The following is a 26180-nucleotide window of genomic DNA, read 5'->3' as shown; positions in this document are numbered from 1 at the left end:
TGTTGCCACCAAAAAAAAATAAAAAAATAGCTTAAAATTTATAAAAAAATGTAAAAAAAAATAATTGGAAAAAAAAATGTTTTACTCACCTCTAAATGCCTGTTGCTAGAGGGTCCCTCATAGTCTGCCTCCTTCAGTGCCCGGGCTGGCGACATCACTTCCACTCGGCGCCGCACAGTTGATGAGTAGATGACTGTGCGGCGTATCACGGCACGCGGCACCGCTCGCGCATGCGCAGTGGGTGCCCGGCTGTAAAGCCGCAGCCGGGTGCCCACAGTAAGAATGCCGGTGCCGCAAGCAAAGTGGGGAACGAGGGGGGCTTTGTTACCCTGCATCGCTGGACCCTGGGACAGGTAAGTGTCCGATTATTAAGTCAGCAGCTGCAGTATTTGTAGCTGCTGACTTTTAAAAAATTTTTTTTAGGGGGCACCCCACTTTAATGCCAAAAAGCAAGCATAAAATAATATGCATTTTCCTTTCTCCTTTCTTTACCTTAAAGTGGATGTAAAACTTCACATATACCCAGTGAAGTGAACAGCCTCGGATGATATACAGAGATGAAACAAATCTCCCTACATAAGTTTTATATGCATATCTGCTGTCTTCAGCTTTATATACTTTTTAGAAAGTTCACATCATGTTAGGAGATTTTCTCTTCCTGTTCAACACTGCAGTAAAGTCTGGGCATACAGCCAAGACAGCTGATTGGAGGAAAGACACACACCCTCTCTCCTCATAGGTTGAGACTTTCAGAACTGTTCATTGAATCGTTCAGCACTCTGCTAATCTATGTATAGCATCCTCCCAAACACAAAACTCAGGCTGCTTTTATCTCAGTTGACGGAGAACTTGTTGGAAGTTATTGTGCTTATAACAGAAGAACAGAGCAGGAGACAGCCACGGGACATAATGCTTTGAAGAGAGATGAGAAAACACTGCAGATATACGGTATGTGCCCTGCTCAAATTTCATGAATCGGGTTTACATGCATTTTACATTAGTCTTTTTTAGAAATATTTGGGCTGATTTGAAGGCAAGTAGACTGTTCGCTTTACAAGGGAATTTGCACATATCTTAGTGAATGAGGTGAAGCTCTGCTGACATCCATCCTTCAGTCCTGTGCAGGCAAAAATACTATTTTATTATTTCCTTGCTTATGAATGAGTAACCTTTTCTAAAGTGAATCTTCACCATATTCACTAAGCAAAGTGAATCCCTGCAGAGTAAAAATTCACTTTCCAAAGTGAACATGCCTTACCACTTTAGTATATCAACCTCAATAAATCTAATTGATGGAAAAATCAATTAAACTGTTGACCATACCTTGGCATACCTGTGTCATACCTCTGTTGTACATGTATTCATAAAGTGGCTGTGTAATAGCTGATAATAGCAAATTATTTCACTAGCTTGCCAGACTTTTACATTTCAATTTTGCATGTAGGAAAAGGAACAAGACTTTAACTGCATGTAGCACATTTTACAGGCATAGTGGTAAAGGGTAAAAACCAGGTCCCACCATCCCAGTGATGTTACGGGGCGCAAATAGACTTCACAGTGGAATTTGGGTGAGCCAAGATGGTTTTCATATAGGAATAGCTTGGCTTCTTATTCAAAATGTGCCATTGAAATGCATGACTGTCATGGTGCCAAGTTTGGTGTCATATTTTATGATTTAAATCACTTGGCTCGGGCCAAGTTGAACTTTCCTATATAGTAGGATGCCCAATGAGTATAAAACAAGTGGAATTTGGGTGGGCCAAGATGGTTTTCATATCAGAATAGTTTGGCTTCTTATTCTAAATTTCCCTTTGAAATGTATGGCTGTCATGGTGACATGTTTTGGTGCCACATTATATTTACCAAAACTACAATATAAAGCCCTACCTAAATCTATTCATTTTGTGTCCAAATAACTAAATCAGGCATGTCCAAAGTCCGGCCCGCGGGCCAATCATTCCAGTTTCGGACGGCCCGTCTGGTCATGTTCACATATATATCTTTTGTGGCCCCCAACGAATCCCAGATCTCCGGGGGCCACAAAAGATAGATATGCTGGCTGCCATGGAGGGGGTGGGACCAGTGCCGTGGATACAGGACAGAGTATTTCCTGTTTACACAGCCTCCTGTCCATCACAGGAGGTGGGACTTTCAATTAAAGAGGCCGTCGATAGAAACAGGAGTTTTTCCTGTATGTCTGTCGGCGCTCATCCCGCCCTCTGCCTGTCTCCTCCAAGGCTGCAGAGGACATGAATCAGGCTGCACTGATGACAATGGTGAGTCTGCATTAATGGCAATGTGGGGGCTGCATTCATGGCAATATGGGGGCTGCATTCATGGCAATGTGTGGGCTGCATTCATGGCAATACGGTGGGGGCTGCATTCATGGCAATACGGTGGGGGCTGCATTCATGGCAATACGGTGGGGGCTGCATTCATGGCAATACACTGGGGGCTGCATTCATGGCAATACACTGGGGGCTGCATTCATGGCAATACGCTGGGGGCTGCAGATGGGCACTGATCCTTATTTTGCTTCACATGTCTTTATTTAAAATGTAAGGTTTATTTTTTATTTTTTCCTGAGACTTCCTTTTTAAAGTTAAGGTGTGTGGTATAAGCCGATTAAATACAGTATATCCAAATAACACACCCGAGCTCATCTGTTCACCACACACAGCACAAAGGCAAGAGAATTCTTGTTGGGAGGTGTATATACACACTTAGCCCTTGTACACACGGTCGGAGATTCCGTCGGAATGTGTCCGATCGGAGCGTTTTTGGCGGATATTCCGACTGTGTGTGGTCTGCATCGGACTGTTTCTGTCGGAATATCCGTCAGACCAAATTTTCCAACTTGCCGGAAATATTTTCCGACAAAATGCTCTGATCGGACATACTCCGATCATGTGTAGAGAATTTCAATCGGACAAAGTGCCACGCATGCTCAGATCAAATTCCTACATCAAAGCTATTGGCTGCTAGCCTGAACATAGTCCCGTCGTAATAAAATAACGTCATCAAGTTCTGAACGATCGGATTTTCCGACAACTTCGTCCGACCGTGTGTATACATCAGTTTCGGACAAAATCCACAGACAAAATCCGACGGATTTGGTTGTTGGAATCTCTGATCGTGTGTACAAGGGCTAAGACCGAATTTTAATGGTTTAAAGAATGTCAGACAAAATGGTCGGCCCTCGAGCATGTTCACTTCATCAAATCTGGCCCTCTTTGAAAAAAGTTTGGACACCCCTGAACTAAATAGTTTAATAGGAGAGTTAAAGCAGATTATGATGTACAGTGAGGGAAAAATTTATTTGATCCTCTGCTGATTTTGTACATTTGCCCACTGACAAAGAAATGGTCAGTCTATAATTTTAATGGTAAGTTTATTTTAAAAGCGAGATACAGAATAACAACAAAAATATTCAGAAAAAAGCATTTAAAAAAGTTATAACTTGATTTGCATTTTAATGAGTGAATAAGTATTTGATCCTCTATCAATCAGCAAGTTATTTGTATAAAAGACACCTGTCCACAGAAGCAATTAATCAATTAGATTCCAATCTCGCCACCATGCCAAGACCAAAGCGCTGTCCAAGGATGTCAGGAACAAGATTGTAGATCTATACAAGGCTGGAATGGGCTACAAGACCATCGCCAAGCAGCTTGGTGAAAGGGAGACAAGAGTTGCCATTATTCGCAAATGGAAGAAACCCAAAATAACTGTCAATCTGAAGGTTCCAGTTACCAAACGTCAGCCTCGAAATCCTAATGATTTCAAGAGGATCTGCAAAGAGGATTGGGACAAAATCTATCCTGAGATCTGTGCAAACCTGGTGGTCAGCTACAAGAAACATCTGACCTCTGATTGCCAACAAAGGTTTTGCCACTAAGTACTAAGTCATGTTTTGCAAAGGGGTCAAATACTTATTTCACTCATTAAAATGCAAATCAATTTATAACTTTTTTGAAATGTGTTTTTCTGGATATTTTTGTTGTTATTCCGTCTCTCATTGTTAAAATAAACTTACCATTAAAATTATAGACTGATCTTTTCTTTGTCAGTGGGCAAATGCACAAAATCAGCAGGGGATCAAATACATTTTTCCCCTCACTGTATATTGGTTTCTTAAGACAACTGCCAGTCTGTGGTTAACTATGCTCATGTTTGCCTAGGCTTGGGACTTACCTCTTCTGAAGCTGGGTGATTCCGAGCCAGTAATGTTTCTCCAAGGTCAACACAGCTAGAATAACTTGTATTCCTGGCCTCTATTTCAGCCCTCAGATCCTGGTGATATTTTATCAGTAATTCCACAGATGACACATCTCTGTAAAACATCAAGGGGGAGTAATCAATAAAACATTAGGCATTAAAAACCTGTGATTCCCAAAAATGTGTTTTCACTGTAACATTAGTGAATATTCACAAGTAGTGAGTATAGACCAGTCCTGGTAGAATAAAGATATTTATATGTAGTCCCTAACTGTTCCAAAGGGTCACACCTAACAATTATCAACTTAATTTAGTAAATCGGGGGAAAAAAATGGAACACCCATATTTTCCAGTCTGGAAAGACAGTAAGTATGAAAAGTAATATTATTTAAATGCCATCAGTGACATGCCTTTCACGCACCCCCAAAAAACTATCAAATAATAATATATCTGTAACAGTAACAATGCATCCCCCCTTCCCTTGCAGATATTTAGGTTTATTTTATAACGCCAAGAGCAAGATGCAGGTTTAAGTTACCTATTATAACCAGTCAGAATGAATCTTTTAGAGGTCTAAAGCTGGCCATACACCACTCACATTCTTTGACTAGCCAAAGGACTGGACAAAAAACAAAAACAAATGGATTCATCCACCACTCAGGTATGGGCAGATCCGGTGTGTGGGGGGGGGGGCAATGGGGAAATTGCCCCTCTCCCCCCAGAAAATATTACTTACTCCGAGTCTCACATTCAGAATCAGCAGCAGCAGCGCTGGTTGCTATTGCCTGGTGCCTGGCGTCTAGCAACCAGTGACGTCACATCCGAAGAGGAGAGCGAGGCCCCAGCATTCAGAGCGGAGGAGAATTGAACTTCTTCCTCCTCCATGCTTAGTAAATGTTGGCTCCACCCACCTCCTCCCTCCATCTTCACTAGCGTGGCATGAGGGAAGGGAACTGTGCCAGTCAGCCTGCCAGAATTAGAGCAGAGCATGTCTGAAGAACTGCCTGTCGACCTGCACCTGCCTGAGTTGAAGGTGAGGCGGATTGCATATGAATTAAACCAAACGTTAAATACAGTTCTGTAAGCATCACCTTGTTTTCTGGCAGTGCCCCTCCCAGAGTAGACTCTGGATCTGCCTCTGCACTCAGGCAAGGTAGATGAAGGAAGCATCCCCACTGAGACATCATACTTTGGCAGCAGGGCTGTCAAAATACACTGATCAGTGGCTGCAGCTGATTGGCTGCAGTCATGGATTAAGAAAATGTTTCCAACATTCCCGTTCAACAGAAGTTGATCCTGTTGAACCGGCTGAATTTTGATCCATCTATGACCAGCTTAGGTATAATAAACTGATATCTGATGGGGTAGTATGTATATTCTAATACACTTGCACCCATCAAGAGGAAATAAACCTAAGCCCATTCAAGTTAACACACGCTACACTCCCCATTCCTCTATTTTAGGGCCTTAGCTACCCAATTCATGTATTCGTTTTATTAACTGCAGGCCCTATAAAAAATATCATATATACACATATACCAAATGGTACCTCATAGAAAAATATTGCATGTATGATTTTTCATATCTCACACATAGAACCTAGAAGATCCTACCAGCCCAATTTCTGTTCATACTTCACTGTCTGACAATCTTATTTGTCCTATTTGGTTTTATGCACTTTGAATAAAAATACAGTACTTTTCATTGTCAATGTTGAATATGCCAGATTGTAGAGTAAATGGAGCAACTTGAACAAAGGATAATTGAAAATATTTTTAATCAAGCTTTGCTGTTCCCCTAATCTGTGATGCCTTGCCATTAGAATTCTAAGGGCTTATTCAGACTTGCCTCCCCTATGAAAGGTGTTCCATGGTAGATTGCTTTTCAGAGGGCAATTGACAGGCAGTAGGGAAGCGATATGTTGCCTTCTCACCTTCTGTTTTAACCAGTGGTGGCCGGTTCATAAGGGCCACAGGGGCTGCCCCGCTAGTTTTCGTGAAATCCTCCCACTTGGAATACTAGCGAATCAATATTTGCCATTGGTTTCCGGCTTCTCGTCCCAGCCAGTCAGAACAGGAGGCAGATCTAAAGAAGACCGGGTTAGCTGGGTGGAAGCTGGGGAAGCCACGGCAATGGAGGGCTCCATTTGTGGGGTGAGCGTGGACACGGAGGGGTTTGTTTGCCACCCCCATAAAAAAAAATGTTTAGCACCTGCCACCACTGGTTTTAAACCTAAAAAGCCTGCATCACTGCGCAGCAACCACATGCATTACATGTTGTTGCAGGGCTGTTGTGGCATGGCCCCATTCACTTGGGTGGATGGGTCAAGTTTGGCAGCAGTACTGCCCACCAAATGTGACAAGGAGTATAATTTTTATTATTGTAACAGCATGTACCACCCTGGCTAGCCTAAGGTGGGCAGTAAAATCATGGCCAAACCAATTTTTAACACCTTCCCTTGATTGCATGTGAGAACAAATCCAAAGGGCTATCTTGAACTGGCGATTGATCGTTGATACAAATCACCAATGCTAGCAATAACAAATAACAGCCATTTGTAGTTAATGATTTAATTGTGGGAAGGTGGAAGTGGGCGGGCCCAGTGGCATCCAGGAGGAGGCGGGCTCAGTAGGAGCCTTACCAAATCTCAGTTGCCTTACAACCAAAAGGCCCAGGAAGGGGATGATGACGGAGGAGGCAGCACTGGGCCTCATTAAGGAAGCAAGTGATGTCCTCAGAAGCCCCCCCAATGCTGAAGAGGCCTGTGGCTGCTAGCTAGCCACTTGATTGTAGACATGTGCAAAAGGAAAAAATTTGTTTAGTTTCGTTTAGTTTTAATTCGTTAATTCATTAATTTCGTTTAGTTATATTCGTTAACTTCCTTAAATTCGTTTTCGGATTTCGTTTAGTTTTCTACCGAATTCGAAAAATCGGCCACATTCAAAAATATTTCAACGAAATTCGAAAATATTTCTACCGGATTCGAAATGATTTCAACATGATTCGACATTATTTCAACCACATTCGAAAATATTTTGTGACCCGAATTTAGGGCCATGTATCTCGGGGTCACTTGGTGCTAGAAACTCCAAATTTGGATATGTTGTAGTGCTAGTATTATTGTGTTTGCATACCAAATTTGGGGTTTCTAGCTATAAGTGACCCCGAGATATGTGGCCCCAAAATCGGGTCGCAAAATGTTATTAGTTAATAGAGCAGAGAATGACATTTTGCGACCCGATTTTGGTATGCAAACACAATAGTACTAGCTCTACAACATATCCAAATTTGAAGTGTCTAGCACCAAGTGACCCCGAGATACATGGCCCTAAAGTCGGGTCACAAAATATTTTCGAATGCGGTTGAAATAATGTTGAATCATGTTGAAATCATTTCGAATGCAGTTGAAATAATTTCGAATCATGGTGAAATCATTTCGAATGCATTCGAAATTATTTCAACATGATTCAACATTATTTCAACTGCATTCGAAAATATTTTGTGACCCGACTTTAGGGCCATGTATCTCAGGGTAACTTGGTGCTAGACACTTTAAATTTGGATATGTTGTAGTGCTAGTACAATTGTGTGTGCATACCAAATGTGGGGTTTCTAGCTATAAGTGACCCCGAGATATGTGGCCCCAAAATCGGGTCGCAAAATGTCATTCTCTGCTCTAATAACTAATAACATTTTGTGACCCGATTTTGGGGCCACATATCTCGGGGTCACTTATAGCTAGAAACCTCAAATTTGGTATGCAAACACAATAATTCTAGCACTACAACATATCCAAATTTGAAGTGTCTAGCACCAAGTGACCCCGAGATACATGGCCCTAAAGTCGGGTCACAAAATATTTTCGAATGCGGTTGAAATAATGTCGAATCATGTTGAAATCATTTCGAATGCGGTTGAAATAATTTCGAATCATGTCAAATTAATTCGAATTCATTAGTTATATTTCTTTCGTATTCGTTGTAATTTGTTATTTTTTATTCGGACATTCGGATGCATCCGAATGTCCGAAAGATGCAAAATTCGGCCGAATTTCGATTCGTTACTAAACGAATTGCACAAGCCTACTTGATTGCTTAAATTAGAGGAGGGCCAATGCCTCCTCTGTGAGGGAATTATTGGAGAGGCCATAACAAAGGGGTTGAGGGGCCAGCTGACTGAGAACAGCCATGTATGTGAGCTCGCCCATCCTCCTCCTCCTGCCACAAGTCCACCACCAGAGCCACAGCCTCCAACGAAGGCTGCAGGGAAGCGTGGAGGGAAGGCTGCAGCGAAGAAAAGAAAGTGATGACCTGGTTTCAGTCTGGTCTGACAGAAGACGCAGGCTGGTGTAGTACCACAGCCTGGGGACAGATATCTCATCTGCTGCTGGTCCTAATCTCTGGGATTCCTGGACCAGATTGTGTGCCAAATTATAACAATTTTCTTTTCCACAGACTTGATGTGTGCCCTGGGGGCCAAAAGGCTTTGCGAATTCCAAAAGTTTCTCCAGCGTTGCCTTCCTCTTTATTTTGTTACCCAGAATAAATGGAGATTTTATTTTCTGAAAATACCTGCCTATGTGTTTTTATTCAAATAGGACAGTTTGTGAGTAGGCAGGTACATTTCTAAAAGACAATGTCAAATTAACAAGGGACACCAACCTCCTTGAGGTTAATTAAAAATACAAGATAATAATGTTATTGTGGTAACGTGACACCTAAAAAATAAAATTATATATGGAGATCACTAGAAAATAATTTTTCAATAAGCCAAAAAAAGGAGATCTTGATGAAATAAAAAAATAAATAAAAGATGACTATAAAAAAAAAAATTTAACATTATTATCGGAATATACGATGAAAAGCTCCCGTCTGACTTTTTCTGTCGGACATTCCGCTCGTGTGTACGCAACATTAGGGTTTACAACCAGATTAACTATCCATGCATTTATTTTAATTTACTAAACCAAAGTATAAAATATCTTCATATACTGAATTGCCAGATATTTGTATGGACTTCCTAACTAGAAATGCTCATATGAACAGTTACCTTGGCTTTTCCTGGGTTTCGATTTGTCTAATAATGTTTTCCATCCAGAGCATCAAATCCCGAACCATGCTGAAGAAGCGGAACTTCTCGGCTGCGCTAATCAACTCTGTTCGCCTACCATCACTGGCATCCAGTAGAGCTTTCCAGGCTTCCGTCACCTCCCTCTCCATATTCTGTATATCGGTAGCCTGATCTCCTGCATAGGCAGAGTACAGACGTGCTGCAGTCTCCTGGAATGCCTGAACCTGCAATGATTTAAGGCTTCCATCCATCAGTTTTTGTTAGATAGCGTATGAAAGCAAAGTTATCAACTTACAGTGCCTTGAAAAAGTATTCACACCCCTTGAAATTTTCCAAATTTTTTCATGTTACAACCAAAAACATAAATGTATTTTATTGAGATTTTATGTGATAGACCAACATAAAGTGGCACAAATTGTGAAGTGGGAGAAAAATGATAAATGGTTTTCAATTTTTTTTTTTAAATATGTGAAAAAATGTGGCATGCACCACCTTTCGCTGCAATTACAGCTTCAAGTTTTTTTGGATATGTCCCTACCAGCTTTTCACTTCTACAGAGTAACATGTTTGCCCATTCTTGAAAAATAGTTCAAACTCTTTTAGAATGGATGGAGAACGTCTGTGAACAGCAATTTTCAGGTCTTGCCACAGATTCTCAGTTGGGTTTAGGTCTGGACTTTGGGCCATTCTAACACACGAATATGCTTTGATCGAAATCAGGGGTCCTCAAACTTTTTAAACAGGGGGCCAGGCCACGATCCCTCAGACTGTTGGGGGGCCGGACTGTAGTTTAAAAAAATATGAACACATTCCTATGTACACATTTTATTTTTAGTGAAAAAAAAAAACAGGAAAACTATTCAATATTTAAAATAAAGAACAATTTTAATCAACATAAACTTATTAGTATTTTCACAGACTCCCCTCATCACAGAACCCCTCCCCCTCACATAGAATCCACTCCATCACAGATCCCCCCCTCAAAATGCCCCCATATCAGGTCTCCCCACATCACAAAGCCCCCCCCCCATAATAGACCCCATCACAGAGCCTCCCCATCACAGAGCCCTCCATCACAAATCCCCCATCACAAAGCCCCCCAACACAAACTCCTCTCCATCACAAAGCCCCCCATAACAGACTCCCCCATAACAGACTCCCCCCCACCACAGACTCCCCCCACCACAGACTCCTCCCATAACAGACTCCCCACATAACAGACTCCCCACTCACACATTCCCCCATAACAGATCCCCCCATAACAGACTCCCCCAATCATAGAGCCCCACATAACAGACACACCCCATAACAGATCCCACCCATAACTGACTCCCCCGATAACAGACTCCCCCATCACAGATCCCCCAATAACAAACTCCCCATCACAGATCCCCATAATAGACTCCCCCATCACAGATCCCCACATAACTGACTCCCCCCATAACAGACTCCCCCATCACAGATCCCCCAATAACAAACTCCCCCATAACAAACTTCCCCATAACAGACTTCCCCATCACAGATCCCCCATAACAGATCCCTTATCACAGACTCTCCCATAACTGATCCCCCATCACAGATCCCCTCAATCACATATCCCCCATCAATATTACACTGCCACCCCTTCTATAACATCACAGCACTCCCCCTCACCTCTGCTACCTTAATCACATAAGCATGGCAGGTCTGGACAAAGGGCGGGACTTTGCAAGTGAAAGGTATGTGATTGCTGGAGCCGCCCCACTGCCTAGTAGCCAATCACCCGCTTCTTAACTCAAAAGGTCCCACCCTTTGTCTGGACCTGTCATGTTTCATGTCTTGTGTGATAAAGGTAGCAGAGAGGAGGGGGATTGCTGTGATGCTATGTATTAATGTGCTGTAATAAGGGGGAGGGGGGTTGCTGCGATGTTAAAGGGGCAGTCCGCGGGCCGGGTAAATCACGCTGGTGGGCTGCATCCGGCCCGTGGGCCGTAGTTTTAGGACCCCTGATCTAAACCATTCCATTGTATCTCTGGCTGTATGTTTAGGATTGTTATTCTGCTGGAAGGTGAACCTCTGCCCCTGTCTTAAGCCTTTTAAAGACTCTAACAGGTTTTCTTCTAAGATTGCTCTGTATTTGGTTCCATCCATCCTCTCATCAATTAGGACAAGCTTCCCTATCCCTGCTGAAAAAATAAGCATGCCCACAACATGATGCTGCCACCACCATGTTTCATGGTGGGGGTGGTGTATTCAGGGTGATGTGCAGTGTTAGTTTTACACCACACATAGCATTTTTCTTTTAGGCCAAAAAGTTTGATTTTGGTCTCATCTGACCTGAGCAATTTCTTCCACATGTTTGCTGCAAATGGGACTTCTTATGGCTTTCTTTCAACAATGGTTTTCTTCCTGCCACTCTTTCATAAAGGCCAGATTTGTGGAGTGCACGACTAATAGTTGTCCTGTGGACAGATTCTCCCACCTAAGCTGTGGATCTCTGCAGCTCCTCCAGAGTTACCATGGGCCTCTTGGCTGCTTCCCTGATTAATGCTGTCCTTGCCCGGCCTGTCAGTTTAGGTGGATGGCCATGTCCTGGTAGGTTTGCAGTTGTGCCATGCTCTTTCCATTTCAGATGATGGATTGAACAGTGCTCCGTGAGATGTTCAAAGCTTGGGATTTTTTTTTATAACCTAACCCGTGCTTTAAACTTTTCCACAACTTTATCCCTGACCTGTCTGGTGTGTTCCTTTGCCATAATGATGCTGTTTGTTCACTAAGGTTCTGTAACAAACCTCTGAGGGCTTCACAGAACAGATACATATATATACTGTTAACTAATTAGGTGACTTCTGAAGGCAATTGGTTCGACTGGATTTTAGTTAGAGGTATCAGAGTAAAGGGGGCTGACTACATATGCAAGCCACACTTTTCAGATATTTATTAGTAAAAGATTTGGAAAATTATCAACATTTCAAGGAGTATGAATACTTTTTCAAGGCACTGTACTGTATATGGCTTACAGTTCACTCACCTGTCATTTTGCATGAAACAATATGCTGGTTGTATTTATGTGTACTGGTGTACTTGCAACTGATATTTCAGGTTTGTTAGATGCTGGAGTTATACAATAATGTGACTGTATTTATGAAATATTTGAGATTCAGTTCCTGGGTGTGCACACCCACTGTGGCCCTTATGAGGGCACCATACTCGCCAAGTTGCATTATTTATTTATTATATATCATGAACAATACATAAGGACATGCTGGAACACACAATTATGGACTAAACCTTTACTTTGTTGGCATAAACCTAATAGACTTGAGATAACATATAATTGATGCATAGATATGTACATACCTGTGACCCAATAAAATGGAAATCCCTCTCAAAGGCGGTATGTACTCTGTGCAGAGACTGTGCTGTATGTACGTCACCACCCAACTCCTCTGGTAGCTCTTTGTGCTTTTCCTTGATCAGGCTCAGGATCTCTGTACCATCATAGAAGAACTTGTGGAGATCATAAGAGGCAGACAACAGCTGTACACGAGTGTCAATCAGTTCCAGCAGATCTGCCCAGCTCTCATTCAGGTTGTCCTTCCATTCTGCAATGGTCGCAGCCTCAGAATGTCCAGCGTCAATCAGTTCTTCAATTAGGATATTCACATTGTCAATCCGCTCTTGGCCAGTTATTCCTGTCTCTTTGGCAAAATCACGGAATTTATCTCGGAGCACCTGTGAAATTCAATTTATTTCCATTTAAAGGAAATCAAGACTAAACTAATATATACATATATAAAACAATATATTTACAGGCATGTACTGCTGACTTCCATTGGGAATGATGGAGCATTCTCCAGATAATGGAGATGGTCTTCAGGTGTGGCACAGTGTGGATGAATTCCTCAAGTGCAAGATGTAATCAAACTAAGGCTCCTAGTAGGCCATATCTATCGGCTCTGGTAATCATCCCTCTGGGGCAGATAAATGAGGACTTATTTTAGCTGCAAATGGTGAAGTAGATGGGCTAGGGAAATGTTTTTGAAACCACTCCTAATCTTTTAGGTTGGACACACTTCATTATTTTGAACACACAATCTCTATCAACTATAAAAAAGATTTTAATGTGTGCTTACAGTCACATGGTCTAAATCTTGACCCATCTCCTGGGATGAGGCTTTGATGTCTCTCTCTGCAATCCATTGCTCCAAGTCCTCCACTTCACGCCTCAGTTGAAACATATGATAGATATTGTCCAAATGTCGCCTTCGTTCATCTGCCATGTCTCTCAGGGCTGTATACTGCTTCTCTAGGTTGTCCTGGTGTCGGATTATCTGTTCACTGCAAAGAAAAGACAATGTAAGTACCATCTTTGCCAGCCTAAAAATGACCAAAAAAAAGGGATATTTTGCAAACTTTAGGATTTGGGGGTCATTTGAGTTATCTGTGTTTTTGGCTAAATTAGTAGCGATCCTGCCAAATGGATCTCCTAGAGTTGTGTGCTATCTCATCAGAAGAAAATGTTTTGCTTTAAAGACAACATTTTTCCGGTTGCCGGGTTGGATGTTTTTTCACTATGCTCAACCCCACCATGCTGCCAGGGCTCAATTTCCCACTCCTTCTCTCCTCCAGTTGGATCCTGTTGAGGAACCACTGTCTCAGAAGGATTTTGAGAAACCTTTATCTGGCCTATATGGGACCCTGCTTGTTACTCCTCCAAAGTTGAGAAACTGTGGGATTCATGGAAACGAGGCATTTCCTCTCTAGACCAAGAGGACTGGGAGGATTGTCCAGAGCAATGGCCCAAATTGGTAATTTCCTCTAGAGACAAATTAAGTTTTTAAATCGGGTATATTATACTCCAGTGAGACTGCAAAGCATATACCCAAAAAGAGACCCTTACTGTCACCGCTGTCAGACACATGTTCTTGGAGCGCCTTAGCATCATTACGTTCTGGTGCAAAGTGTTTAAGCTCATTAACCTTAGGCTTGAATCGTCAGTCCCTATGTCCCCGGAAACTGGCCCTGTTATGGATCCATGATGATGCTCAAAGGTCCCATCATAGTAAATAAATTTATTTTAATTGATTTCATATTTTTTATTTTATTCCAAAAAAGAAATTATCTGTAGATGGTCCACTCCTACCCCTCTTATTGTCCTGGGAGGCCATGATTGATGCAGCCCTGCCTCTTTACATGTTGATGTACATTAGTCATGGCTGCCCTTGGAAGTTCAAGAAGCTCTGGGTCCCATGGACCTTCCATTTCATGTGCCCCCCTTTGGTAAGTAGGCAGCAGTGTTTTTTTGCCCTTCCCCCTCCCTTTTCCCTATGTCTGTTCCCCCTTAGTTTTTGTCCATTCTGCCTTGGGATTTTATTGGTTATTATACGCTGTGAATGCTGAGATTAGCCCTATGAAAATGTAGTATTTCTTTAAAACATATCTGCCCATTTGAGCTGTTGCTGGATACTTGTTTGGATTATGTATACATTTTTCTTTATACTGACAATGCTGTGTCATACCATATCAAACAGTTTTTATGTTTTCTGTTTCTTCATATATGCTGTATTATTATTCCTTTAATAAAGCAATCCTGATTTTTTACAGAGAACGTTTACTCATATTATCCATTCCCTGGTTCCTCCTCCCCTTTCCTCAACATGCTAATATTTTTTAAATAAACCTTTCCTTTTTTTAATTAATTTTTTTAGACTCAGTGATGTCATCAGTGGGTCTCTGTGCTTTTCCATTGAAGTCAAGCAGATCATGGCTGCTTGGAGGGACTGGCACAGTGCTGTACATAGCTACCTGTAAACATCACAGCACACTGTTCCCGTACTCCACTCTAGAGCCCTCAGCCCTGATGCAAGCAATGGGCTGGTACTTGGAAGAAGTTAGGCAAATATCAAAATGCCTTGATGAGTGGTTGTCAGCCTGGAGGAGTAGAGCATTCCTAGGCAGGCTTCATTTGCATACAGACTGCCCTAGGTAATGCCTAAAATGTGATGCTGATCCTCCATGACCAAAGGAACAGAAATCCAATTAATGAATGGGGCAGTCCAGGGACAGTAAGGCTGTGGAGGAAAAGTCTAATTGATGCTGGATGTCCTATAGCTCTTTATTGAACTTGCTACGACTTTTAATACACACTTTGTGTGGTTACAGTGTGCAGTAAAATCATAATAAGCTATTTCAGTATGGGAGAGGAGCCCATACAAATATGCAAGACTTTCTCATAAGTTGGGCATCACTAAATGGCGGCCCAAGGTCCGTGTCTGGCCCGAGCTGCTGCTCTTTCCGGACTGCCGCGATTGCACCATTTAGTCAGCTCTTTTGTTCCCAGCCTCCTCCGCTATCATTAGCAGAGTAGAGAGGAGTGGACGGTGGGAGGCGGGACAATTCTGGACTGGGGACGGGACCAGCACTGCGTGGAGAGAGGTAGCTGCCGGGTACGTTAATTGGGAGGTGATTGGCTGCTAGGAGGCGGTCCTAGCAGCCAATCACCAGTTCGCTAATATGAAAAGTCAACCCGGCAGCTCCCGTACCCCGTTCAGTGCTGCTGTGCCTCCAATTTAGGATTGTCCCGTCTTCTGCTCTTCGCTCTGTGAAGGGAGGAAAATATATGGAACTGTGAAGGATGGGGAGCAGGGGAATGGGGGCAGTGCTGTGTGGGGGGGGGGTCATGTAAAGGGGGCAATACTGTGTGGGGGTGATATGTGAAGGGGGCAATACTGTGTGGGGTGATATGTGAAGGGGGCAATATTGTGTGGGGTGATATGTGAAGGGGTCGCAATACTGTGTGGGGTGATATGTGAAGGGGCAATACTGTGTGGGGTAATATGTGAAGGGCAGCAGTGCTGTGGTGGGAACAATGTGAAGAGGACCAGCAGCTGCGCACAAAATGAGGAGCTGCACAGAAAACATGCAGAGGTGACTCTTAAACGCACTGAAATGCAAGGTGCAATTTCCCACACATGGAAATTGCATGGTACAAACGCACTATGCAGTTTGCATGCGGCTGCATTTTTAAAAAGGTGCCAGGACCTTTTCCCAGCAGAAAACACAGGCACAGCAGTCCATTAATTTGAACGGGCTGTGGTGCCTGCACAGCTGGGTGGGTTGTGATGTAAAGAATCGGAGTCATCGCACAAATCTACGATTTGGACCTCGGCTGGAATTTTTTTTTACTAATCGGACCTCCATGAATTTTAATTCAATACCCCTGTCATAAGTCATAGATGTATTTGTGGACTAATATTTTCATTCTAGCCATCCAAAGAATTTTTTCCCTATAAACATGCAGTTATGTGGAATATATGGTTGTTATTAACATTTATCTTTCATTACAATCACTCCAGGGATGGTTACATTATAGTTCTTCTAAACACTAGTACTGCCAAGAGTCTGCTGTAGGTTTTAAGCAATACCTCAGTTATGAGAGTGTGAGTATGCACTCTAAATATCATCAAATATTTCAGTAGTGCAGGGCTGCTACCACCTATATTCAGAGCTAACCCTCCATTCTTAACAGTCTTAACTAATGAGCTAATAATGTCAATAATAGTAAGAAGAGGTGCCTATTATCCATCTGTTTATACCCATCAGGATGATCCAAGGCCAACAGTTTCTGAGATTGCTCTGCCAATTCCTTGATATTTTTCCCATACTGTTCAACACCTTGTTGCAAAATCAGGTGCTTCTTCAGCATTAACACCACGCTTTCTTCATCCTCCACATCCTAAAAAAAATACCAATTTAATTATGAATTATGAATCATTTCCTGGCCAAGAGTCAGAATTTCATGAAATCTCAGGATAGAAGTAAGTGTGCCCTTGGTCCAAATAATGCTAGCAAATCTTTCACAGTATCTTCTGTGTCATAATCCTTACAATGAGTTCATGGGAACACTGTGTATCACAAATCTTACAAGAAGAAGCTTTAGCACCGTGCAGAAGTGTTTTCTCACACTTTGGCCTGTATCAAGGGTTCAGAGGCCACCTGAAGTCTGACACCGCCTGTCCGCTACCTGACCTTACATACTCAACTTTTGAGTGTGGTCACTTAGCTGATAGAACAGCAACTGTCAGTCTTCATATTATCCCTGAGGACCTTACTCAGGCTGAAATGTCAGACTAAGGTAAGTCAGGTCAGGTAATGAAAAGCTAAATAAGGTGGTAGATACATCATTTTAGGGAAGCCTAAACAACTATATGAATTAAAGACTGATTCAGATTCCTGCAAAAATTATGATTTATTGTCTTTAATCTAATCTTTCTTTAGACATAAATATTTGGCAAAACTGTGTATTGTTTACCCATAAACAGTAGATCTGTGCATTTTGTGGTGTGGTGCAATATTTCCAGCAATTAAGTATATTATTAAAATAATGACATTATCAGGACCAGTTCAACAAAAAGTTGAACCTATTTATTATACAGAACAAACAGCATGAAATTCTTCAGACTTAAATCCTGAAATACCTTAGTGTATGAAGCCTTCTACACATGCTGTGCTCTACAGACAATTCTGGGCATTACTATGGCACCAGTTCCTCAGTAAATTGACTGTCTGGATAATAGATTAGCAGTGCGTGATATGTTCATTTTAACTAAAAAGCTGGTTCATTCATGTGGACCCAAAATATGAAAGAAAATACGTGTCCCCACAATATAGAAAACAATTATCACATCGTGGAGAAAAAAAAACCTTTACACTGTAAAGTTAAAGTGGATCTGAAATCTAAAACAAGTTAGGAGATTGAGCTTTTTGTCAGAAGAGACTTTGCATGCTGCATGCACCTGCAAGCTGTCAAGAATGAAGACAGGCACCAAGATGATGTGACTTCAAATTACGCGTGCAGGAGTTACATCACCAGTGGCCACCCGATAGCTAAGGGATTGTGTAGCTCTCAATGTTGGAGTAGGGCAAACCCAGAGATACGGTAAGTCTGACAAAATGTGCAAGCAAATTATGACAAGAGCTGGTGACTCTTGGCCATACTGCATTTCCACTTTAAATAATAATAATAAAAAAATCTTTCCAGCACCCCCCCGGTCAGAAAGCTCTGAGATGCTTGACTGCAAAAAAACGCTGGAGAAAATTTTTCTGCATGATCTTGTATTTTGGACAATTTAGGGGGAAACTATGAGACAGTGTATGTGTTTTTTACATTAGGCCCACTTTAATAAGCTCAAATATCGAAAGATGATGTTACATAGTTTCATAGTTTAGTCTGACTGAAAGAAGTCCATCCAGTTCAACTAGTAGAAGGAAAAAAAATATTTTATACAATCCTATACCTGAAGTTGATCAAGAGGAAGGCAAAAAAAAACTATTTGCTCCAGCAGGAGTAAAAATTCCTTCCGGATCCCCCAAGAGGTAATCGGATATTCCCTGGATCAACTTTACCTATAAATATTAGTATCCAGTTATATTATGTATATCTAGGAAAGAATCCAGGCCTTTTTAAAAACAATCTACTAAGCTGACCAGAACCAGCTCTTGAGGGAGTCTATGCCACATTTTCACAGCCCTTACTGTAAAAAAAAAAAAGCCTTTCTGTATTTGGAGAATAAATCTTTTTTCCTTGAAATGTAAAGAGTGACCCCTTGTCCACTGTGATGACCTTAAGGTGAATAACTCTCCACGAGTTCATTATATGGACCCCTTGTGTATTTATACATGTTGATCATATCCCCCCTTAATCTCTTCTTCTCAAGAGAGAATAAATTCAGTTCCTCTAATCTTTCCTCATAGCTGAGCTCCTCCATGCCTCTTCTCAGTTTGCTTTCCCTTCTCTGCACTTTCTCCAGTTCCCCAATAGCCTTCTTGTGAACTGGTGCCCAAAACTGAGCTGAACTGAACTTTATGTTTAGCACCTCCTATTTCTTATCTTATCTTATCTTATTTTACCTTTGACGTTTCATCCCCAATCATGTAAAGCTGTTGTTCATCAATCCAAGCCTCTGCTTCACTGGCATCCACATAGTACTGCTGAGCCTCATTTGCTTGGTTAAGGGATTTCTCCCTGTTTAGTGTTGCGGTCTTCAAGTGATTCCATTGCTCTTGTAGTGATTCACGCAGCTTTTTGATTGGTTGAGGTTTGATTTCTGGTTCACCTTCCATAGTCTCAGTCTCGGCCCTTTTGATAACATCATCAACTCTTGGCTCATGACCCGCAATTTCTTTCTGTAAAGTCTGAAGCAGAAACATTTTACCAGTAATGTATAAGGGGTGGTGAGATGCACCATATAAAATGTCACCTCATAGGAAGTGATAAGGGCATTGTATTTCAGGTAAGATTAACAGGTATTTGCTCTACTTGATGAAAATAGTCTATGCTTGAAAAAAGAAAACAAATGCAGCCACCAAATATAAGGACTGGTAAGCTGCATGAGTTTAAACTTTTCTTCTTGGGTTTAGTTATCTTTTAAAGATACATATTTGATTGAGGGAGAAACAGGGTGCCTCTGGGTAGCGTGGCTTCAAATATTCCAAAATTAGGACTATGATTAAACATGGAAATAGATACTCTGGTTTGGGAAACCTCTGGAATTAAAACTCAAAAGCAGCAGCATTTCAGAGGGAGAGGAAGATGCAGGGGCGGCCCGTGCACTGTAGGCGCATGGGCGCCACCCCCCCATCTATGCGCCCGGCCCCTTTCAGGACTCCAGATGCATGGATTCCTATGGCAGGTCGGGAGGGGGTGCTATTTTTTCAAGCACCTGATTAGAGCCAGTGGCCCTAATAGGCTTCAAAATAGGATGGGCTCGGGGTGCAGAGAGTGCACCCTGATCCCACCCAATTGTGTGACCATAGCGAATTAATTTGCTATTTTCACACTAATCTTCCTCCTCGCCAATCAGGAGGCAGGATGTCAGACCTGCTTCCTGATTGGCCAAAGCACCAGGCCACCCTATTGGATGCCTGGCACTTAGGAAGAGGAGCAAGGAGACTCGAGCTAGAGCGGAGGTCTCTGCCGATCTGAGCGGCAAGTCCCCTCGGCTGCATCCCCCCCACGGGTGGATCGCGGCTCTGGCACCCCCCTCAGGTGACAGAGCCGCGATCCTTGTGCGGGGGTGCCAGAGCGGTGTGGGTGGGGATACAGCCGTAGCCACAAACCCCACAAGTGGGAGGGGAAATCGGTGGACACAGTGGCTGCATTTGATGGGCACAAGTGGCTGCATTTGATGGGGTTTGGTCCCATCTTCATTAGCCTTTTTTGTTTCTTTGTAGGGTGGTCAAATTTGGTTTATGATAGTAAGTATGGATTCAGAAGGAAAATGGGGATGGATGGCCATACCAGTGGGTAGATAAGAAAGGTGTGAATTATTCTACCTGTAGTAGTAACTGTTTTCATAGAATATAGCTTATTACATCATGTTACTATTGGATTAGTGGCTTGATTTACTTGTTTTTTTGTTTGTGTGTCTGTTATTATCATTTGTAGATGTTTATAATGGTTGTTATGTTGTATAGGTGATTTGGGAAAGAAAAGGAAGAAAGAAAATTCTAAATTTGTTTTGGCTTGACCTTATGTGATGTTTTGGAAATTAATGGAATTTTTGTATTATTTTAATACTGAGATATTTGCTATATTCTCCAATAAGAATGTAATTTGGTCTGTAATGATGAACGTTTTCAATAAAGAAATATTAAAGAAAAAAATAGTAACAATATCTATAATCCTAAACCCCCCACCACCACACACCATGGATGCATTTTCATTCCAACTGTGAAAAGAGTTTTGACATTATGAATCATTCAAGCACAGCATAATTGCCAACTGTTGTGTAAAAAGGCCAGGGCTTTTGTAGACATACCTGATTCTTCTTTAAAAGCATCTGCACCATCTGAAGATTGTTTCCGTAATCTTTGGATTCTGCAAGAGGCATTCTTTCCTGAACCCAAAGCTGTAAGCAAACGGACATGTTATAATGTTATAATACATAAGAAGAATCCAAACCTAACCCTATGACTTCTATAAAGCAATATAGCCATCTGTTAAAGTCCAATTCCAGACAAAACGTTTTATATAGTTTTGGATAGAACGATCAGACTATCCGGCGGACTTAGCGCGGCGGATAAAATTGCCGGACTTTGAAGCGGAGGTCCGCTGGACTTTCCGAACGAGCGGACCTGCCCACACACGACCGGACTTTTCTGGCAGGCTAAGTCTGGCGGACAACCCGGCGGACTATGGCGGGAGTCCACCAGACTTTTGAAATGAACGGACTTGCCCACACACGGAGGAAAGTCTGTTCATTTTGAACGCGGCTCCAGGTATGCGGGACTAGCGAAGGAAGTCAATGTCGCCGCCTTCGGCTAGCCCCGTCACCTGGTATGGACTTAAAGGGGAAGCCCTACGCCAAAAAAACAGCGTTGGGGTCCCCCCAAAGCCCATATCAGACCCTTATCCGAGCACGCAGCCCGGGTCGGTCAGGAAAGGGGGTGGGGACGAGCGAGTGTCCCCCCTCCTGAGCCGTACCAGGCCACGTGCCCTCAACATGGGGGGTGCTTTGGGTAAGGGGGGGCCCTGTGGCCCCCCAACCCAAAGCACCTTGTCCCCATATTGATGAGGACAAGGGCCTCTTCCCGACAAACCTGGTCATTGGTTGTCGGCGTCTGCGGGCGTGGGGCTTATCGGAATCCGGGAGCCCCCTTTAATAAGTTACCGGCCCCCCACCCTATGTGAATGAGTATGGGGTACAATGTACCAGTTCCGGAGGATGCTGGGACTGTGACATCATAAGGGGCGGGGACATCACCCAGTGACCCCGCCCATTGTCCCTATATAAGTCGTCGCACAATGCGTCCCTGTCATTGCGGCCAGGGAGAGCGTCGAGTCAACATTTCAAGGAAGAAGAAGAAGAAGAGAAGAGAAGGCGGCGGCGACAGAAGACCGGGCCACCGCAAGTAAAAGAGCTGGGAGAAGAAAGCGGAGGCCTGGCAAAAAGAACCGAAGAGGGGGACAAAAGTGTGTTTTATTTACATTTTTTTCACCAGGTGAATGGGTAGGCCGGGCCGCGTGCTGCTCGGATAAGGGTCTGGTATGGACCTTGGGGGGGACCCCACGCCATTTTTTCAGCGTAGGGCTTCCCCTTTAAGTCCATACCAGGTGACGGGGCCAGCGAGGTGTCAATCTCACCGCCGAAGACATTGACTTCCTTCGCTAGTCCCGTCCGCCAGGAGCCGCGTTCAAAATGAACGGACTTTCCTCCGTGTGTGGGCAAGTCCGTTCATTTCAAAAGTCTGGCAGACTAGCACACAGACGGCCAGATTGTCTGCGGGACTCGCAGTCTGGCGGACAATTTTTGAGTCAAAACTACTTTGTAAGTCTGCCGGACTTTTGGGGAAAAAAAGTCAGCTGGAGCCCACACATGGGCGGATTGTCTCTGGTGTGCCGGACCAAGTCCGCCGGATAGTCTGATCCCTAGTGGCATGATTTCCCTTCACCTCCTCTCAGGACAGAAAGTAATGACAAATCTTTCAAACAGGAACACAAACAAACAAAAAATATATATTTAGTAGGATGAGGAAAGGTTAGAACTAACAGTATTTTTGCACTTTTTGCCGCTAGGTAATAAACCTCCAGGTGACATCCCCTTTAGGGCACTGACTCACCTTATGGCTTACACTAAATGGATAACAGTTTATAGACACTATTACACCTATATGAGTTTGCTGGACATCTTATTCCAAAAAAATGGGCATTATTATGGAGGCTGACCCCAATTTTAGCTATAACAGCATCCACCTTTCTTGGAAGACTTTCCACATGATTTTAGATTGTGTCTGTGGGAATGTGTGCCCATTCAACCAAAAGAAGATTTGTGAGGGCAGGTGTTGATGTGGACAACCTGGCTCACAATTGGTGTTTCAAATAATCCCAAAGGTATTTATTAGGGTTGAGAGGCTCTGTGCAGGGCACTCGAGTCCTTACAACTCATCAAACCACGTCTTTATGGAGTTAGCTTTGTGCACAGTGGACAGTCATGCTGGAATAGAAAAGGCCTTTTTCAAACTGTTGCCACAAGGTCAGAAGAGCACCCAATTTTAAAATGTCTTTGTATTCTGTGTTATCAACACTGTCCTTAACTGGAAGTACCCGATCTCAGTAATTATGAAGGGGTTTTCATAAACTTCTGACTGTGAAAGACCCAACTGGGGGGAGGTGTTTTGGAGGGGACTGCAGGCCCAGCCTCTTGCCTACTGACTATGGGCCCTGGCATTTGAGGGGGCTCTATTCTTTGGGAGGTGTTTGCCTGGGGGTCCATTGGAGTAGTTTTACTTCGGATCCAAGTCCATGTCTATCTGAAACACAAAGACTCTGAGAACTGGAAGATCTGGATGCAGATTTGGGGCCTCTGTGTTTTGTTGGGGTATATAATCAACAACCCAAACCAGCACTGTCTGCTTCAATTCGCTCTAATGCCCCGTACATGCGATCTGATTTTCCAACAACAAATGTTGGATGTGAGCTTGTTGGCGGAAAATCCGACCTTGTGTATGCTCCATCGAACATTTGTTGTCGGACTTTCTGCCAACAAATGTTGGCTAGCAGGTTCTCAATTTTTTTGCCAACAAATGTTTGTTGTTGGACTTTCTGATTGTGTGTACACAAGTTCGTCTGACAAAAGTCCACGCATGCTCAGAATCAAGTACGAGCCGGAGATATAACTAGTGTTCATAATGGAGACATCACGTACGTCTTGTATGTCACTACGTTTGTAATTGTTGGCTAACATTTGTGTGACCATGTGTATGCAAGAAAAGTTGGAGCCAACATCCTTCGAACAAAAATCCATGGTTTTGTTGTTGGAAAGTCCAATCGTGTGTACGGGTCATTAGACTCAGAGACTCAAAGCAAAACTCAGAGACTCAAAACAACCAGATGCTGAGGTCTCCTTCTGTTATGTGTACCTGTGTTTGCTTATCCTGTCTAGGTGTGGAGTGTCTTCCCCCATTGTGTAATTTCCCCATTGTGTGCCTCCTAGGTGTGCATTCTCATTGTTAATTGAGTAACCTATGGTTTCTGTTTTTTTGCTAATCCTTCTAGAAATTCCTACAAGATGTGATTAGTCTTGTATCAACTTTACCACGTTACCTAACCATTGTGGGATGTTTACCCCAATGTTTAATATTTGTTTTTTATTGTTAATGTTGTGACTGCCCCTTTTTTTGAAGTGTATAAAAACCCGTATTTCTGTTTAATTAAGTTATTCCTTTGGTTTTACCTCAACATCTTCTCTGTGTATGATGCTTGAGGTAAAGGGCTGGTCTGCTGGAAGGGTTTGGAAGTCAGGAGGCACCGTTTGGTTAAGGCACCCAGTCGGGGTGTCAGGCAGTCCGTCACACAGACTATATAGTGTAAGGCCGCGTACACACGCGGGGACTGTTCGCCCAACTTTGTTCATCAAACAGTTTCAGCAAACAGTCCGCTCAAAATTAGCATGGACGGACATGGCCACACACGACGAACGAACAGTTTACTGAAACCGTGCGCGATGACGTGAACGGCACGTACGACGGGACGAAAAATACGACGTCCTATACACTGCATTATAACTTTCGGCGTGTAAATCCTTTCTGAGCATGCGCGGAACTTAGTTTGACGAACAAGCCTACACACGAGGGGCCTGTTCGCTGAAACAAAGTTTCAGCGGACAGTTTTTCGGAAATTCCGAAAAACCTTGTTCAGCGGACTGTTCGCTGAAACTGTCCGCTGAAAGCCCACACACGAGCGGACTGTCCGCCGAAACACTGTTCAGCGGACAAAGTTGGGCGAACAGTCCCCGCGTGTGTACGCGGCCTAAGTGCAATTGTTAGGTGTCCATAGGCCATACAAATATATGGTCCACTAACCAAAACAGGAAGCAGTGAATGCAGGTACAACTTTTTTTTTCTGCCTCCTACCACTGGTTGTTTGGTGAATGTGTTTCAGAACCCCTGCAACACTCTCCCCATAAATCAGTGGCATGCCAGTGATAGGAGGAAACATTCATATACTTCCTGTCTCCAATCCACTTAAGAGAAGGAAAACAGTGTTTCCTCTGAATCATGAGAGGAAGGGAGAGGAGAGGAAGGGACCAGAGAGAAGAACACAACGTACAATTTCGTCTGCCAAATCCCGGTGTAGCTGGTGTACTTGCTTCGAAGATTGTAGCTTTCTTTTTCTTTCCTGCATTGGTGCTTGAAGCTGTAGGAAACGCATTTTGATATTTTGTTCCTTTTCCCCAAACTCCTTGTCTCCAGCAGACGATGGTATGTCTGGAATAACCTCATCCATTTCTTTTCCTTTATGATCAATTTGTTCTTCTATTCTCTACAGATATACCAATAAATCATATTCCAAGTTTAGAATCATGTAAAAGGTGTTCATGTCACAGATAAAAAAAAATGCATAATGTACTGGTTATCGCAATAGCTTTAATATGCCAGTTTTTTGCAATACTTATGCTTCTACAGAGTTAGTTAATACATTCTATTCCTTTGTAGCTCCTCTGCTTGGATAAAATATTTAAAAGCAATCTAGCAGCCACTAATATGACAATAGATTTAAATGATATTTAAAACCAAAACTTTTGATTTCAGCTTTCAATAGATTGGTTGGAATTTCTTTCAGTTTTCTTGGTGCCTATGCCCCATTAGAGATATCTTCTTTTCACTTCCTGTCTTAGAGACACAACAGATGCATTTGTCTACTTTCTTCATCTAGGATATGCATAGAGTTTGTATATGTGTATTGCAATTATGTTTATGATTTTTGTTTTTATATGCTTTTGTTCATTTATTTAGTAGTTGTGATCCCACGCCTTTTCCTGAAGAAGCCTCACCGTGAAACATGTTGAATTAAAAGCGTGGGAACAGCAATATAACATTGAAAGTCATGTCCTTTACTCACATGCAGATGT

General features: G+C 42.7%; 1 protein-coding gene across 3 annotated transcripts in view; it reads right to left on the bottom strand.

Annotated features, from left to right (window-relative positions):
• Positions 1–26180, bottom strand: part of SPTB (spectrin beta, erythrocytic) — a 205057-nt gene that overhangs the window by 50211 nt on the left and 128666 nt on the right. For all 3 annotated transcript variants that reach the window (XM_077464649.1, XM_077464650.1, XM_077464651.1), the window contains 8 exons: positions 25379–25591; positions 21090–21179; positions 19180–19464; positions 16866–17005; positions 13404–13608; positions 12628–13002; positions 9268–9512; positions 4195–4333 (listed from right to left, as the gene is read on the bottom strand). In XM_077464649.1, coding sequence (XP_077320775.1) covers positions 4195–4333; positions 9268–9512; positions 12628–13002; positions 13404–13608; positions 16866–17005; positions 19180–19464; positions 21090–21179; positions 25379–25591 — 1692 coding nt within the window. The remainder of the gene's footprint in view (positions 1–4194; positions 4334–9267; positions 9513–12627; positions 13003–13403; positions 13609–16865; positions 17006–19179; positions 19465–21089; positions 21180–25378; positions 25592–26180) is intronic.

This window comes from Lithobates pipiens, unplaced genomic scaffold (assembly GCF_037356315.1).
Source record: "Lithobates pipiens isolate NorthernLeopardFrog02 unplaced genomic scaffold, aLitPip1_a1.2 Scaffold_30, whole genome shotgun sequence".
Classification (NCBI taxonomy): Eukaryota; Metazoa; Chordata; class Amphibia; order Anura; family Ranidae; genus Lithobates; species Lithobates pipiens.
This window is presented reverse-complemented; position numbering and strand designations above follow the sequence as displayed.